The following is an 18105-nucleotide window of genomic DNA, read 5'->3' as shown; positions in this document are numbered from 1 at the left end:
TACAACACTGCGTATAATGCTCGTCTCTTTTGTGAATAAGGAAAGGAGGAGGTGTGGTGGGTGTGCAGGTGCTTTTTGTGTAGGAAGTTCTGGATTCCCACCAAATCCTAGCTTGCTTTCAAGGATCAAAGAAATGGATGACTCCACTCATACGAAAGAATACTCGTGTTTTACATCACAGAACTTTCCAGTTTGCCACAATTTAACACATTTTCATGAAAAAGTGTGAAGGGCTTCAACAACTTCAGTTCATTATCCAAGGTATAAATTAAATTAGGGAACAGGAGGATGTTAAATTCAGAGACTAAGCTACTCCTTCTTTTCAGAAAATAATAAAACAAGTCCGCATTTCATATAGAAGGCTGCTAAAAAAAAATAGGTTTAATTTCCCTAACTTGCCTTGTGTAGCCCTCCAGGGACCTGTTAGAGGTATCTCATTAGGCCTCCTGATCTCCCTGACATGACAGTCCAGTTTGCCAACTGCCAAATCCTGCAGACGTCATTTTGCAGCCTCGAGAGACCACCACCAAAGGAAGTCTCTTTAAGGGATGCAGAGTTTATCCCAAACTATCCTCCAAAATACATGGGCCAGTTTCACACCTCCAGCTCTTTGCTGCAATCCCACTGAGAGAACTGGGGCAGACCCAGGTCTCTCTTTGGTCTACCTCAGCCTTTCAATTAATCCAAGACCTTTTACGTCATGATTATTTTTGTTTATGCTGTTAAATATCTCCATGCTTTATTTTCTAAGCATGGAGCTTCTGATGCCAAAACCCAAGAAGAACCAGCTCTGCTGGGACAAAAGGACTCTGGTGGCGCTGGCAGGAGAGGCTGAGGGGTAACAGCCTTGCACGCAGAGGGATGTGTGGCATGGGTGAACAGTCTGGGGCAACACTGTCCTCTGAGAAATGTATGGTTCCCTCCATCTTCCTCTGGAGAAGAAGAGCTCTAGCGAAAAAGCTCAGCAATGGCAGTTTTAGCAGATGCCCTCAATACAGGTTTCTGAAGACAATCTGGAGCAGCTGTCCAGCCTTCCTCCAAAAAAGGAGGAGAAGGAAAGAAACTCCTATGTCCTCTTCCCTGGATGAATGGAGGAATTGGTGACAAGACTTGAAGACCTCAGCAGAAAGTGACTAAAAACTGGGGTCTGGAGCAGTGCTCAGAAATGGGGTCCCCACCCTTGGGCTCCTCTTCACTGGAGCCCGAATTAAAAACCGAAGCGTGGCTTCCCCCAAAACTGGCCTTAAAAAGTGGGAGAAACAGCTGGTCTTGCTTCATCTCAGGACTTGCAGGCGAGGAGGCTCACAGTGTCTTTGAGCTTAGCAAGAATACAGGGAACTGTTTTCGATAAATACATAAAATTGATGAGCCTTCACATGAATATTTGTTGCTGGCTGCACTTAAGGATTCGTCCTTTCCATGTTACCCATTTTAATGCTTATATGTAAAACGTGTTCTTTAGATGCGTAATATCTTATGTCTCCCGGGACAATACTCAGGGAGACTGTTTTTTCAGTGCAAAGAAATGGTGTTGCTTATCTGCCTACATTATGTAAAATGGATTATGAATTAATTAAACTGATGAGGTTTGCAACAAGCTGTGTATCTTAATGAACCCGCCCTCACGGTGCCCGAGTTTGGTCTGTTCAGTGGCCCCCTGGGTGTAAAGCCCTGATACTCACATTGGAGTTGTATGGTGATTTTTCCTGATACTCTTCATCCAGTTAAACCTGTTTTGAGATGGATGCCCAGGATTTACTCGGACAAAACTCTCACGTAACACACACCTGCCAGAAGGAGCTGTTGGGGAGAGCTGTGGACTACCCAGTGTTGAAAGGGAACAGAGGGTAGAAAGCTTTTAATATAAAAACATGTAAAGCAAGTGGGATGTGAATAAAAATCTTTGGCCACATGATGGCATCCTCGTCCGTGGCAAGGCAGGGCCATGTGCCGCTCGCTGGAGCTGCCAGGCAATCTCTTTCTGTCTTGCTCCACTCAACCCCGAGTCCAGGTTTGCTGCCAGGCCAGGACACACTCCGTTCCCAACAGGCAGCCCCACATTGGGCAGCGTGCAGGTGATTTTGGGGTGACCCTGCCCTGCCAATGGCTTCCCTAGCCCAGCAGCGCAGGAGGCAAGCCCTGGACGCGCTGGTTAATCAGTGTATCGCCCCGTTAGCATTCGTAGACAAACCACGAGTGAGGCAAAGCAAGGCCAGGCTGGAGCACAAAGGTTTCAGGGTGACACCAGCCCTGGCCATTGTGCAGGAGGTCAGGCCGATGCTGGATGAGACACAGCACGGTGGGGACAAGCAGCTTTTGAGGCACTGCACTTTGTGGTATGGTTGTGCCCATCGCTGTGATCGATCACAGCAGATCCCTGCACAGGGAGCCTGATACATAATTTAGTCTTGCTTTTGAAGTAGTGAGTCTGTGGCTGTGTCATCAAGGAAAGAGGTTCCAGTGGTGGGGTTGGGTGATGCCACAGCAGGTCAGCCCCATGTCTCGAAGATGAGGGATGGCAATTACAATTTGTGCACACAGAGACTTGACACGTCTGTGTCTTGTGAGTGATTTTCTTTGTGATATATCAAATGCATTAAATTTTAGAGATAACATCCACATCATTATCCATTGATAGAAATTAGGATCTCTAAGGAATCCTCTTCGGCTACCTGGTGTGGGAGTTTAAAACAGTGCCTTGCCTGGCAAGCAAACAGCCATACATACAGCTGATTCAAATCCCCTGTATGGGGCACTGATGGCATATGTTGGCAATTTTGACCCTGAATTACACAAAAGAAAAATCTCCTGTGTCAACGGAATTCAGGATCCAGACCTGCTCCTCTGTCAGTGCTGTGGCCATAGTGACCTGCCATCGGTGGCATGTTCCCCAGCACCAGGCACACTGGAGTGGGAGAGGCCATCTGCTTGATAGCTTGTTCACAGATGCTCACAGAGCCCCACATTTCTAAGATAAATGGAGTAAATCCTAAAATTGATAAAAAATCAGAAGGGAGACCAGAAGGACCAGGGACACGTACGTCTGTGCTTTTCTCGCCTTGTCCTGACATACTCAGACCTGTCATGCCTCAAATAAGTCTGTAATTGCCTGACTTTCATGTCAGCTGGTGGTGTTCCAGCTCTTACAACACCCCATATTACTTAATGAGATGCTGACTGTGTAGCTGTTTTTCCCAGTTTATACACTATGTAGGGCTATGGAGGGGAAAAAAGGTAAAAGCAGCTAATTTCCCTATTTGAAAAAAAAATGAACAAACAGGAACCAATTTCCCAGTGAAAAGCTTTTCTGGAAAACAGACCTGACCTGGAGGAATATCTTTGGTGCTGGGAGAAGCTTTGGGATGCCCATGGGGTGGGAGCAGGCTGGGGTTGCCCTCCGGCAAGGGGGCAAGGAGGAGGCCACCTCACCTCCCTGTTTCTGCACACCCGTTGCCATTGGGCACCTATAATGCCCATGAGTCCTTCTCCCAGGCAGGGTGCAGCTGACACCCCGTGCAGGAGCTCGGCCCCAGCGGTTCTAGCACCTGCTGACGCCCTGCCTGTGATGGCTCCAGGCCAGGTCGAGATTTTCTCACACCTCGGGAGTCCTTGCCTGGCATGTCCGCACTTCAAGGGAAAGGGAGATCACAGTCTCCATCTTGGTTTCTCTTTTTCTGCTGTATTCTGAAACAGAGGAGTAGGTGACGTCTTTGCAGGCATTAAGAAACACATCTCCTTGGTTTATCTGAAGTTCTTCATTTTGTCGTAGAGGTTGTTACAGCACAGATTTCTCTCCTAGACATAGCATTCATGTAAGCCAAGAAGGCCAATGCCTGTCTTGTACCCATGAAGAAAAACATAGTCAGAAGAAATGGTGAGATCCAAGGAGACATGTGGGAAGAAGTTCAAGTTGCTAAATTGAATATAAACTGCACAAGAACATCTTCCCTTCTCTAAAGCCATCTTCTTCCCATATAACCTCCTATAGTGATGCATAGACTGATCACTGCCAACTTAGACAAGTAGTGTGTAAAGTATCCTTCCAGAGACAGGTTCCAAAAGGAATCAAGCCATGCAGTGAGGGGAAATTTAAGTAGTTACACTGACTTTCAAAGTGGTTTTTCTAAACTGTAGATCCTGCAACGGCTCCAGAATCAGACATTAACCAGCCTGTTAAGAGCCATACATGCAGCAGGAGAGTATCTTCTTAAGGGGGTCTCAGAGGTCCCATATGAGGTTTCACTGTAAGATATAAAATGCTGGATACATCAAGAAATCCTTTCATAGTATAGATGAAATACTAAGGGTACTGGACTGTAGAACACCAAATCTCTGAAAAGAATACAAAGGTCCTCTTGAGTGATAGAAGAATCAATGGATAACCTTGGGTCACAAGGAGAAACATTTGGAGAAACAAGAATCTGGCAACTGGGGAAGCACAGGCTGAGACTTCCCTGCTGCCGGCACCCGGTGCTTCAAGACTGGCACCTATAGCCTTGCCTGCTGGAAAACCACCAGGACTTACACAGCTCATCTTCATGCACTGGCCTGGCTCAAGGTCTATTCCCCCATGTTACAAAACATTTTAGCACTAATGTAGCCTTCTTTACACATAGTATAGAAAATCCTGCCAACTCTTATGGAAGAGGGACAGCCTATTCTTACTCATGCAACTAGGTGTGAACCAATATCCGTGCTTATCTCGTTATTAAACTGTGATTGCCGTATTTCAATCAAGCAGTCTGCACGTGGTTTTTCAATGCTTCCAGCATGAAAGGCAAACTGCAGTGAAGGGCTGGCTGGTGGAGGGCTCCAACGCAGCCATGAAGTGAATGCCTTGTGCTCTGTCTGTCCTGCATGTTCAACCTTCCTCTGCATGCTGCGCTGAGAGGGAAATCCAGCACGCAGGGTCATCTCACAGTGGGACAAGCAAGGAAGGGTGAGTGGACTTCTGATCTGAGAGCTCTGCAGTGTTTCTCTTTCCTGGTATGAAAGCTGTTAGGCCCACAAAAGAGGATGCTGAAGTGAAAGCAATGGCATCAGGAAAACCTTAAAATACAAGAGAACTGGTGACCTGGTGGACAATTCCTGCCGTATTCTGCTTACTTCTGGAGACTGTTAGTTGTGAGATGCAATTGCAATATGTGCAATGCCCAGCATTGCTGGCACGTTGCTGTCAGGGCTTTTTCCTTTTAGATGTCTCAGCTCTTGTTAAGTATCATTGCAACATGGAAAGCTTGGCTCCCCTGCTAGAAAACCCAGGAAGGCTCCAGTGACTGTACTACTGCACAAAACAAGGATGACTTGCAGCTCTGAAGGTCCCTCTCAGGTGCGCTCCCCCACCTCACAGCTCCTGAGCACCACTAGTTTTGGTTAGTTAGTTTAGATGGTTTAAAATTAATTAAAACTCTTCTGAAAGTAATGGGAGCTCCATTACCTACAGAAGCTAATGTGAGTCCTGAGGACGTCCTGTGGTCCATGCTAGGACAAAGCAGAGCATGTGACTGTCAGGAGGTGCCACTGCCCTCTTCAAGCTGGCATGGGAAACGTTCCCTGAGATCATCTGGATTTTACACCTTTCTGTCATAGGCAATCTTGCTATTACTGTGCTATGGTTTACCCTGTTGTGGAGGAATTAGAATGACCCTATTTTCCTTTACTTCTACACTAGCATATGTCATCTTTACCTAAAAGAAAGGGAAAAAAAATACTCCAAGCCACCTTATCTCTGAAAAACTAAACTATCAATAGCATCTCTTCATTTGTGGTCTTTGCAAACTCTTACATCTTGATCAGCGTACACAGCAAATGTAAAACAAGCTGGTATGTTATCTTGATGTTTTTCTTTCACAGGGACTCTTTTTCCCTACATTAAGAAAACCCAAACTGTACAGAGTTTCTTGGAAACACCACGGTGGGATGCAAACTGTCTTATGAGAACACAGAAGATCTGGAGGTTTATGATAACCAGGTTCAAATACTGATCTGGAAATTGGATGTTTGTGCAGTATTTTTGGTCAATCAATCAATCTATCATCAAAATAAGTGCATTAAAAGAGAATATATACCAATATAACTGCTGCTCTAGCAGCTGCTTGAACCAACACATGCAAAGTTCTTTCTCTGCCAGTTTGACTTCTGGTGATTTCTGATTCACTGTAAATTGAATACAGCTTCTCTGGTGACCTATTTGCCCTGGAGCAACAACAGCATGAGGTGGATGTCACTAAGCAATCAAATAGAAACTAAAATATGTAGAGATAAGGCTGGCACCACTGGCAGATAGAGACTGCGAGGAGGAACCGCAGGCTCGGGAGCAGCTCTGGAAGCTCTGCCATTCTGATTTTCAACTAGTAACAAAAATACAGATCTTGTCCTTCTGGGCTATAGGCCTGGGGAGAAGGTATCTGATACGCTCACTGTCCAGTGAACATAATTACACCTCATGTATGGAAGGTCCTAATTATGTATCTTGCATACAATTTATGCTGCCAATCGCTTTCACTTACAGAGCATGGCAGCTGCATCGAGACATCAGTTCTTAGGTGATGAGGCCGTAGAGACCCTGCTATGTATATTGGACTTTGTAAAATCCTTGCAAAGACAGAGCGTAGCAGTTACTGAGCAAAATGGGATTTCTAATGAACATACTTTCCTTAAAAACAAGAAGCAGTAGAATCTCTTGTCTGTCGTGAAGAGCCCCTTGCCCCTCTCTCTCCATGACTTGTTACTACATTCCCGGCACAACCTTGGCTAAATCAAAGATGCTTGTGAATTCTTTCCTTTAAGACCATGTAAAATCATTTTTTCAACCATCTGAGAAACCAAGTGTGCCATAAATGTTACACATAATTTATTTCTTTCAGGGATTTATGCTTCAAACTAATTGTTCTAGCTCTTGCTGTGAGGCTTTCCTGGCTGAAAGGGGGCAGCATGCCCATTGCTTTGCTTGACCAAAAAGCCGTTTCCTCAAGACCTACCTTTCACAGAAGTGTCTTTATCGCTTTTCAAGGAATCACAGGCTCTTGATCACAAATCAATTATTTTAGCCCTTCTCTATCCGCCCAGTGCCTTGAAAGATGCCACTGCCTGGCTCACGAGTGCCACCCCTCCCTGCGATATACTTTTGTGCATCTGTTGATCATAATGTAACCTGCTGCCAGCTTTAACTTGCCAAGGGAGGGTCTCTGGCTTTTTCTAGGTATTCCCTGGGGCCTGTGTGAAAGCTGCCTATCGTGAGGCACAATTCCCACACTAAATCACATGAGGACATACTTCCAAGAAAAGGCAGGGAGCATCCACCTCAGCCTAGAGTATGCAGGCAGCACGGCAGGGGCAGGAGCAGCAGGCAGGTCCTCCTCTGCTCCCCTTGGCATGTGGGCAGGCAGCAGAGCCACGCTTGGCCACATCAATCCTTTCCTGATAAGCAAATGCCAGAGAAAAACCAGCAAATTGCAACCTGATGTTTTCTCTTTCCAGGACAGTTTCCAGAAGGATCACGCTCATCCTTCAGCCAGACTGAGCAGCAGAAGGGTCAAGCTTTTGGAGAACATCTTTGAGGCATAACAGGATTTCAGGCATAACAGGAGGGAAGCTTAAAAGTCAACACTAGGGATCTAAAAGAAGTCTGAAGGGCGACCACTTGCTCTGTCAAGGTGTGCAACTTGAAAAAAAGGAAGCCTCTGCAGTCAGAGAAAGCTCAAGCAGACATTCAACCTGATTTGGTGACTCCATCTGAGAGAACTTCCAAGTTAATGCCATTTTGGTCACCTAGGACTACCTTTGCATCCACTCCTTTCTGCTTAAAAGGGAACAGGTGGGATGCGACATTGCAGTTAGTGTTTGCACCCTGAGGGCCCGATCTTCAGCTGCACACGGGTGCGCCTGCACTCCACAGAGGTGGGATCACAGTCAAGGACTATGGGATTGCTCTCTGGATGCAGCAGCTGTAGTTCAGCGTGACAGCTCCTCCAGGCACTGCTCCACTACTCTGTCCATTTGTCTCTCTGCTCAACAGACCCCTGCAGTGTTAGCAAGTTTCTTTGAGAAAGGTCCTGCTTTGAATCCAGGGGGAAGCCAGCTTGCAGCCTATCAGTTTGTCTTCTCAGGAACTTTGGCAATGCTGAACATTATTGTCTCTTCGCTTTCATGGAACTATAATTTACATAAGCACAGGAGACAAAACCCACATCTGAAAAAAAAATGCTTTTTTAGATTTTTAACCATTGTTTCCTGTTTGGGTGTGATATCATAATGTTCAAAGTAATCACTTCTGAGGAGCATTTGTGAATTTCCACAGTACTAAAGAAAAGTCACGGCAGTAGGTGACTCAATTCCACGTTTGATTTCTCTAAAATGCTGTCCAAGTTAGTGGGAAAAAATAGTGGGCACCTGGTATCAGTTTTATAATTGGGTTTTTCCATATTAGAATGGGAATTTTGTGAAGACTCAATTAAAAGGAGCGTCCTCCTATTCTTCTGTCATCCATCAGACTGAGTTGCACATGAACGCCAGCATGCTGTCATACATAATCTTCTCTTGTTTGCTGCTCTCTGTGCAGGCACAGAATTGCAGTTTCCGTGAAATTATCCGGTATACAAAACTTCTGCTTGTAAGTGGCTGTTTAGCACCTTAATTCTGTAAAAATGCATGCTTGTAAAGTAGATGATAATAAATACCGATTTGTCACTTGTTATTCTTTCAGGAGGAAAGTTCTGTAAGTTGCCCATGTAGGGAGACAGCTGTCAGTGTGAGTACATCCCTTTTGAGAATATCATGAAACTAAACAAATATGTACTTGTGTGCTGAATGCCGGCAATGCTGGATTTAACAGTCACTCTTTTCATTTTCAGTCATGTTCATGTCTTCCCATTGCTGAGGTAAGTCTATTTTTTTTTTAAGCTATTGTAGTTGTTAAAGAAGATCAGTATTAACCGAGTTTGTTAAGTTTGTTCACTTGGCTCTTACATAACTTTTGCTTTCGCTTATGAGGAAGATTTTAATACACTAGAAGCAGCAAAAATGAGCTTGATGAATAGCAGTGGGGAGGGAAAGCAGAAGTCCTCCCGGTATCAATGGGAGGTTGGTCTAGGTGACCTTTTAAGGTCCCTTCCAACCCAAAACATTCTATGATTCTATGATCACTGCAATCAGAACAAAGCCCAGAGTCTGGCAAAAGTCCTCTGTGGGCTTGACTTACAAATCAAAAGAAACAGGCTCTTGCCTTGAAAATCTCTGCAAGACCTTGTTTCATGCTTAGGTGCCTAAACACTGAGTGAGCCTGGTCAGGCCTCAGATTCTTAGCTCTAGGTGTATCCAACACTACTTCAGTTTTGTAAGCCTCCTCAGATATGGTGAAACCCAGCATTAGCTGAAACTATACTTCAAAGAGGTTATTTTTACGGTTTGAGGTTTTCTGAGAGATATGACAGGTGTTTCTTACAGCATACATGATGATTTGGTGTTTGACATCTGCCCTCAAAGTTCTGGTACCAGTTTTCAATAGAATGCAAAATATATGTTACAATTAATTGTGACATGCTGCCATGTTTAGCAATATATGTTTCTTCTTTCTGTAGAGAAACATAAAATTGCATTCTAGCTTTTCCAATCTCTTCTTTGTTTAACAGCCTGGCCATGAATTGGCATGCTTTGTGGAAGGAACTGAGCACATGCTGAAAAACAACATGTCTTCCAACACAATAACTGCAAGGCTTAATCTAACCTTTCAGACTCAGCTGGGCAGAAAACTCTGTGAAGTAAGACTTTTCTGACTTTTCTATAGGTCTTTATCTATCTTTTGCAAAAGAAACAATTCTTTACAATTTAAACATTTGTAGCTAAGTGTTTGCTTAATTTCAAATGTGTTTTAAATACTTATTTTATGCAGGAGCCAGATACGGTAGCTGTGACATGCATAAGGCAATGGAAGGTTATTAAAATTGGCAGAGGAAGCAGGGAGATGAGCTCTGCCCCACTGTGCCCTCTCCCTTCTCCAAACCCCTTTAGTATAAGGACCTTTCAACACAGATCTCTGGGAAAGGAGCTTTATTTAAATTGCTTTTCTATTCTCTTGTCTCAGAATGTGTTTCTCCACTAAACAGTAATGATATAAAACCAGACAGTAGATGTGCAGAAGCTGCGTGGCTGGGGACAGGCAGGCAGAGGGACCCTTCTCTTCTGGAGCACTAGTGCTACCTAAGCTGCAGTTTCTTCAAGGATGCTTGGGCATGAAATACTGCTGTGACCTGCAGCATCTTAAACTTGTGCTGATGCTCAGGAAGGCTCCTGGACCCCCAGATGCCTTTTCTGAGGCAGCGAAACATCCTTTATTTGCATACCGAGCAAAACCACTGTGTAACTCCGCGAGATGTGGAAGATGCTGATGCTGCAGTGTCTCGAGCTCCTTTAGGCTAGCTTCAAACTTGCAGGGGGAATGTTGTTAGAATGGCATTGCAACCCCAAGCAGACCCACTGCCCCAGTATTACCCAGCTTCTCCTACAGCTCTGCCTGCCCTGTTTTCCAGGTTGAAAGAGCCTAGTTTAAAGGACAGTCCAGTTGTCACCATGAAAAGCCACTCTTACAGTCACTGCTCAAGGAACAGTCCTTTAGGAATTGTTTTTGAAACCCATGCTTAGCTCCAAAGAATGTATATTTTACCTGTTTCGTATAAGTCCTTTATTTTTTATAAAATCTTTGGTAACCCCATCTTTGTTCTTTCTTCCACCACAGAGCCTGGCACGTGGTGATCAATGCCAGTACAAGACCAAGGGAAATGTGAAGGAGTTTTTGAATAAAATCTTGAGAACCTATCAAGCAATCAGTAAACCCAGAGCTTAAAAAAATGTTAAAAAAGCCTTAAGAAAACCCAAAACTCTTCAATAAGGAGGGTGAACAAAAAAGTTATTTATTGTATTTATTGCTCACCTGAAATATAAAAGGTAGAAATAATAACTGCTAAACCAATAAAACCACAATATACCTGAGCACCAAAAGTATTCAAGAGTCTTCATTTTATATGTTTTGTACTTGGTGAAAGGTTTGAACATCCTGTTTTCTTATCAGTGGGTGTTAAAATGCTTCTGCAAAACTCTGGTCCAATTATTTCACCCATGTGAGATGTTACAGCAAAATGCACATTCTGACCACTGTATGGCACCAGAAATATTTGTGGACTTGGGATTCAAGCAGAAATTCTGCTCACGCATGCTCCTGGCCTTCAACAGAATAAAAAGGCTCATTAACATCCATAGATCTTACTGAATCTATGTCAGACCTCGAATTTCCAAGTATCGCTTCACCAAATACTGATACTCAGTCTTGCTAATATTTTCCAAGTGCAAGTCCAAGCTATATCAGTCTTTCCATGATGCTCTGCTTTTCATACCTTTGTGCGTGCAGCTCACCAGCATTGTGTCTAGTCATAATCCATAGCAAGCATAAAATCTGAAAAATGTTGATTCATTTTTATAGATGAGCAAAGGAGTTCCCAGGTCCTAGGACTGCAGAGAGCTGTTCTAACCTGTGTTTTCAGCAACTGCAAGGAAAAAGAAAAGTCTTTGTCTAATACTTTTACTCCCAAAATTACTTCATTAGATTTATTAAATAGATATAGTAATTGTGAAATTGTGGCACAAGCAAAAGACACACCGTAAATCAGTTCTACCCAACAAAAGCTGGCAGGAGTCAAATGTAGTCATTCAGCTTCCAGTCAAATCACTTCTGCAAGACAGTAATAGGAAACTCTTGCACAGAATTTGAAAAAACAGCTGAACTTAAAGACATATCTGCAAGATATCTTATCATCTGATGCCTTGGTTTGCAATCTGCATGACAGAAATGATTGTTGTGTGCTTAAAGCATTCAGTGCAGAATTGTGCAACCTGAAATAAGTGCCTCCAGGGCCACCTATCACTGTACACGTAACCCCTGTGTCTGTGAGCTGATGCAAAGTGTTTGCTTGCAGTGCTGACCACCCCCAGACTCCTGTGATCTAGAGTCCTGGGAACATGGTTGTCCTTCATCCTTGAGTATTTTAGCCCTCTGCCTCCCCACAGGCATACTCGGATTTTCTCCGTGGGGCTTTAATGCCCTGTAAGGCTTTGCAAGCCCGAGGGCAGCCCTGTGAAAAGGGCTGGATGTCCCCTGGCAGGACTTCATCACTTCAAGATCACACAACATCACTTCAGCCAGCCTGGGCCAGCCCCTGAGCAGATCTGGGACCCAGCAGATGCTCATTGGCCTCTTGTCTCTCTCTTGAGTTTAGTTCACAACAGGGCTGTGAAACTGCCAGAAGAAAAGAAAAGGAAACTAATCCATTGAGTTACATAGTTACTGTAAGAACTATCTTTTTCTGTGATCTCAGTTATCTTTCTCTAGCAGCTCTCTAGCAGGACGAGTCATACTACACTCTGATGGAGAGGATGTGGCAAAGGGCAGGGGGCACAGAGGGGGTGAAGAAGGTCAGACATTTGGTATACAAGATGACTTGTCTGCACAAGTCGATTATATTGTGGAATAGATGAGGAATTGAAAATCAACTGTGATTTTAGGAAAAAACCCTTCTTCCAACCATTCAAACCTGGCCAGGCGTCCACGGCAAGGCACATGCTTGTTTTCAAGTCTATACAGTTCCACACTTGCCTTGCTTCTACAACTCACATCAGAAAAAGGTTTGCTTTATGATTTCTGAGGCAGAAACCTCAATATCTGAGGATGCACGACAGCAGTGGCTACTTTCTGCAAACTGGAAAGTAACACCATTACCTCTGTACACAGCACCTGTTTCTTCAGGAATGTCTGTCTCACAAGAGTCGAAGTGTTGGAAATGTGCAGACCAATTCTATACCACATACCACCACAATTACATGACTTTCCCCATTAGCATGAAGTAATGCTGAACTGTATGCTATGACTGACCCAAAAGAGCAGGAGAAGCTACTTTACTCTTCAGCAAGGAAGAATTCTCCCAATCCTGCTACACCAGCCCGCACACAACCCTTACTTTGAAAGGTTTTGCTGCTGACAGCAGTCAGCCAGAAACTGATTTACAAGACCTGCTGTTCCACAGTAGTATTTTCTTAGTTTGGGCATCCACTTAGTAGCATGGCTACAACAAAACTTCCAGCGTTGTCTTCAGAAACCTGGCTAGGACAGCTTTATATGCTTGAGTCTCCACTACAACACTCATCAAGGCAGAAGTACAGCAGCAGAGCCAAAGCTCTTGTGCTCCAGTCCGCTATCCCTGATTTTACATAACTCCATGGCCTGCTGCAGGACAAGCCCAAGCCCTAAGCAGTGTCAATGATCTAACCAGGAGCTGTCTCCAATGACATACGGGGGACGCTCATTTAGAAGATATTTTTAGAGGCATGAGAACAGCCCCAGTGCATCTGGTATGTTCTTGTGTTTTCCTGAGCCTCTTGCACCCCAGTAAGAACAAGTCTGGTATATGCCATGCTATGGGAAGGAGGGGCACTGGGCTGCTATTCAAATGCTTCCTAGTCATAAATCACACTTAATATTAAAAACAGTTTTATATATTAGCATAAGAAAGCTGATCTTATCTGGCTAATGCTCACAACACCCTCCTGAGGCATGTAGACAAGCCTTACTCTTCTAGTTTTACAGCAAAGGAAATAAGAGTTTGGTGAGATGGAGAACTCATTTCTCCCCAACACTCTGCATTTTACAATTGTCTGAAGACTGATAGCATTTGCTTGCAGAGCTCAACACACACCACCATTTAACATCGCCAAGACATAAATGACAGAACACATCAGGTGGCTACTGGGAAGTCTAAAGCCAGAGTAACTACGACTTCCAGTCTTGTCTTCCCCCAGATAAGCCTATATGTACCCACAGCTGGTTATAGCTCCCTTCCTACCTTCTCTATTGGTCTCCCACTTTTGATTCAATCAACTAAAGAATCTCCAAAAGTTAGAACTAAAACTTCCCAGGACTTTTAAGTGCATCTCTCACAAAAGCAACCATGGTGATCTATAAATTATAGCCTCTTCATGGACACATACTCACTCTAGTGTAAGTTGCACACCAGGCATCAATTCAGACAGCAATTTTTTGTCCTCTTATATAAACTTCTGTAAATAATCCTAAATGTTCACACTGCTGTTACGAAACACAAGACAAATGTTGTCTTCTTCCTGCTGAGACACAGAATGGATTATAGCTAATCAGCAGCAGCATGGCTTAGGCTAACGAGTGAAATGGCTGGAGGCAAAACGCTCCACTAACAACCTAGAATGACATAAGGGTCTTTTCTCCTGATACACATTCGAGCTTTAAAAATCAAAGATGCTTACAAATGAGCAATGTGTCTGAATTGCTTCTGCTATCTTAAATCTAGTAGTGTAGTAATACATGAAACAATCCTAAACTTATAATCAGGTTATCATCTAGAGAAAGTTACAGTAAGTAAGAAACTATATTAAAGACATTTTTCCATGTAAAATCATAAAATCATAGAATCACAGAATGGTTTTTCATGGAAGGGACCTTAAAGACCATCCAGTTCCAACCCCCTGCCATGGGCAGGGACACCTTCCACAAGACCAGGTTGCTCCCAACTCCATTGAACCTGGTCTTGAGCACTGCCAGGGAGGGGGCAGCCACAGCTGCTCTGGGCAGCCTGTGCCAGTGCCTCACCACCCTGACAGTGAAGAACTTCTTCCTTACATCAAATCTAAATCTTCCCTCTTTCAGTTTAAAGCCATTACCCCTCATCCTATCACCACAGTCCCTGATAAAGAGTCCCTCTCCAGCTTTCCTCTAGGCCCACTTTAGGTACTGCAAGGCCGCTCTAAGGTCTCCCTGGAGTCTTCTCTTCTCCAGGCTGAAAAACCCCAAGTCTCTCAGCCTGTCCTTACAGGGAGGTGCTCCTGTCCTCTGATCATCTTTGTGGCTTCCTCTGGACTCACTCAAGCAGGCCCATGTCCTTCTTATGTTGGGGACCACAGTGTTGAATGCAGTACTCCAGGTGAGGTCTCACCAGAGCGGAGTAGAGGGGGAGAATCACCTCCTTATCAGTGAAATTTGTTTTTACTCATGTCAGAAATAGCAGTGAGATTTGTTTTTACTCATGTCAGAAACAGCATCATCAAAAGGCTTCACGAGAAAACAGAAGTCCTTTATTTGTTTATTGCATTCATATTGCTAGTTTTTAATATGATAACTTTCAGACTAAATATACATCCAAGGGTAATAGGTCAACAAAAAGCCCAGGAGCGAGGGGAGTTTCCCCTGACTCCCCACAAAATTGGAATTGTAAAAGAGTAAAACAAGAGGGAAATCATGACTTAAGAGATGCAGATAATGATCAGCCTACTTGTGACTTTGCGAGCAGCTTGTGGGAGAGAAGAGAGATGTTCTGTTCAACATCGACTACAGGCAGGATATAAATCAGCCATTGAGATACAAGATTGTTCCACGGTGGCAGAAAAAGTTTCTCACTCTCATTTTGCCGTGCCTCCATACGCCTTACGTCATAGTATTAAGTAAAATGCAGTAGACAGGAAAGCATGAAGACTTAAAGATCCCCATTGACCACAAGGTATTTTCAGCAACCTAGTGCAATTAGAAAGAAAGGCTATGGTGTTTACAAGGAAGGAAAAGTGCAAACACACATTTAGTCATCATCACCTATTCAGAGGCAAGCACCCCTAAAGACTAGTTTCTTTAGCACATCTCACAATGATTTAAGAAAACAGGCATTTACAACCCAGTGATCCCCTTCATTGGTGGCTGACTGAGGCAGCAAAAATTGTGGAACAGTTTTGGGGAACAGGGAAGGGGGATTGAGGTGTTTTAAAGTGTAGTCCGCCTGCACCTTGCAAACTCTGTGATATTGATGGGCCACGGAGGACAAGATGGGCAGGCAAAGTATAATCTAATGCAGCTTTCACTATTCCAATAATCCTCTTACTGGTCTATGTGGCATTAAGAAAAGCTCTGTCTATATAGCACATATTCTGCATATTTCAATATAATGCCCCCATTTACACGGGGCATGAAAAGTGGCAAGAATCTAGCAGACTATTGGGTTTGGTGGGAGCTGCCACTCAGTGTTGCTGCTGGAGCTGTTCTTGCCACCCTGCACCAGCTTAGATTTGTGTCAAACCTCGGAACAGACTAGAAGACCAGAAGATCCTGATGACTCCTGCAATTTTTTTTTCCCTGCTAATTGCCTCCTGGAGGGGTCCAGTGGGTAGAAAATGTCTGGGCGTTGGAACAACCTGGTTACGGGGAACCAGAGTTTCCCAGGCAGTAAACTGAGAAATCCCCTTGCATGAGGGGAAACCACCAGGGAAGTGGAGCAGTGTGGGTGAAGCAGGGGCAAGAGGTGCCTACTGTAGGAATGCTGTGCTGTCAGCCCCACAACTGCAGAGCACAAGGCAACACCAGCTACCGAAATGAACAGAGAACTTTATCTTACTCTTATTTTATACTTATTTGATATAAGGCAGAATGAATGAAAGAATGAATGAGGAAAACCTCTGAATGTATACATGAGAGATGCATCAGGAAATCGTCAGCAGAGGCATATGGAAGTCTAGTCTGATACTTGTTTGATACTAGAGATATTTTATCAAAATGACATGTCCCAGCAGAGGTCACTCTCTTGAATACAAATACCTTAGGAAGACCTTATGTACTAGAGTTAAAATACAGACAGAATTCCTGCCATAAGCAAAATAACTGAAGTTACTGGCAAGTAGACTGACCAAAATATCAACAGAAGGTCCAAAAATTCTCCAGAGAAGTGGTCATTAGAAGATCCTGACCAGTGCTGACAGCTTTCCTACCTGCTGTCCCCAGGAGGCGATCTAATGACTAGAAAATACTTGGGCCTTGGGAACAACCTGGTGGTGATAAAGTTTCCCAAGCAGAAATCATGGGGCTGAAAACTGTCCAACCGACAAATAATCCTTTGTTTTCCAGCCAACTCTTCAGACAGCTGGGTGAAGAATGGAACTGTACCAGCATTGGGTGCCCTCCGTCAAGTAAGTTTAGGTTCATCATGAAATTGTACTTAACAAGTTTTCAGTTTTTGTGTTCACAAAGGGCAATTATTAAAGGTACCTTTTCAATCAAGACCCAGGTAAGTACTTGTGGCAACATGCCTCATCCTCTCCAGAGTTATCAATAATGAAAGGAAACCTGGTATAAATATGACTCCTTACAAGTCGTGTCTGACATGGAAAATATAATGAATGGATCTATAATGACTTCTTACAAGATCTAACTGAATCGTTTTCATACTAAATATATGATCTTAATGGTTGTGTCCTCAAAACAGACATACTTTCAAGGTCACTGGAAAACTTATGGAAATGTTTTTCATTTTCAGCAACTGAAAAGTAAGGAAAAACTCCTATTTTTGAAAGAGGTATTCTGAGAAAAGCTTAAGAGAATTAATAATGAAGACTAAATGATTTTTGTTCCCATTCAATTTTTCCTCAGTTTCTTGGAATTAACCAAACACTGCCACATGGTTCTACAGTTGGCACTCTTCTGGCTCCATTATGAAATGAAGTTCAGTTATCGCCATGCTTTGGTTTTACTACACACTTTGCTAACAATACATTTGCAGTCACCCCTACCAGAATTCCTGATCAAGGTGGAAGACCAGTTATTGCAGATTAATCCGCAAGGATGAGAGCGCCTAGAGCCCAGACTCACAAAATAACAGTATCCTATCACATACTCTTTTCCAAGGAGGACCATCCAGTCCTGTAATTTGGTTATAATTACCACAAAAAGACACAAAGACACTAATAAAGGGCATCTAAAAGTATATTAAGGCACAAACCAAGTCCAGAATCACCAACAGCACACAAAAATATAGCAGTTAAAAGGGTCTTCGCTTTTCTGACAGTGTGTTTGTGCTTACATCCAGGTTACGGTACCACGTGACAAATCCTGACAGCATGAGACATGTTCATGATTGTACACCTGCCTCCAGGTCTAACCTAGTTTTCTTGGACTAAACCCAGACTTTTAAGATCTTCAACATTAGATTGTGCAAACTTTCTTATCCTCACCGAAAAATTGTATGCAGGTGTGGTGCAATTAAATTAATAATTAGA

At 43.6% G+C, this 18105-nt stretch overlaps 1 protein-coding gene across 1 annotated transcript; it reads left to right on the top strand.

Moving 5' to 3' along the window:
* Positions 1 to 8503: 8503 nt before the first annotated feature.
* On the top strand, positions 8504 to 10840 carry LOC104347706 (uncharacterized). Its single transcript, XM_009952815.2, has 5 exons — positions 8504 to 8611; positions 8705 to 8749; positions 8853 to 8879; positions 9630 to 9758; positions 10733 to 10840. The coding sequence occupies exons 1-5, from the start codon at positions 8504 to 8506 to the stop codon at positions 10838 to 10840; spliced, it is 417 nt and encodes a 138-aa protein (XP_009951117.1).
* The last annotated feature ends 7265 nt before the right edge of the window (positions 10841 to 18105 follow it).

The sequence above is a fragment of the Leptosomus discolor genome, chromosome 10 (assembly GCF_034619465.1).
Source record: "Leptosomus discolor isolate bLepDis1 chromosome 10, bLepDis1.hap2, whole genome shotgun sequence".
Lineage (NCBI taxonomy): Eukaryota > Metazoa > Chordata > Aves > Leptosomiformes > Leptosomidae > Leptosomus > Leptosomus discolor.
The sequence above is the reverse complement of the archived record's forward strand: the minus strand, read 5'-3'. Positions and strand labels throughout refer to the sequence as shown.

Excerpts from the sequence above, each read along its gene's own strand:
- LOC104347706 (XM_009952815.2), top strand. The coding sequence starts at position 8,504 with ATGAACGCCAGCATGCTGTCATACATAATCTTCTCTTGTTTGCTGCTC. Across the intron at positions 8,612-8,704 it reads GGTATACAAAACTTCTGCTT|GAGGAAAGTTCTGTAAGTTG; the intron begins GTAAGTGGCTGT and ends TTATTCTTTCAG. Across the intron at positions 9,759-10,732 it reads TGGGCAGAAAACTCTGTGAA|AGCCTGGCACGTGGTGATCA; the intron begins GTAAGACTTTTC and ends CTTCCACCACAG.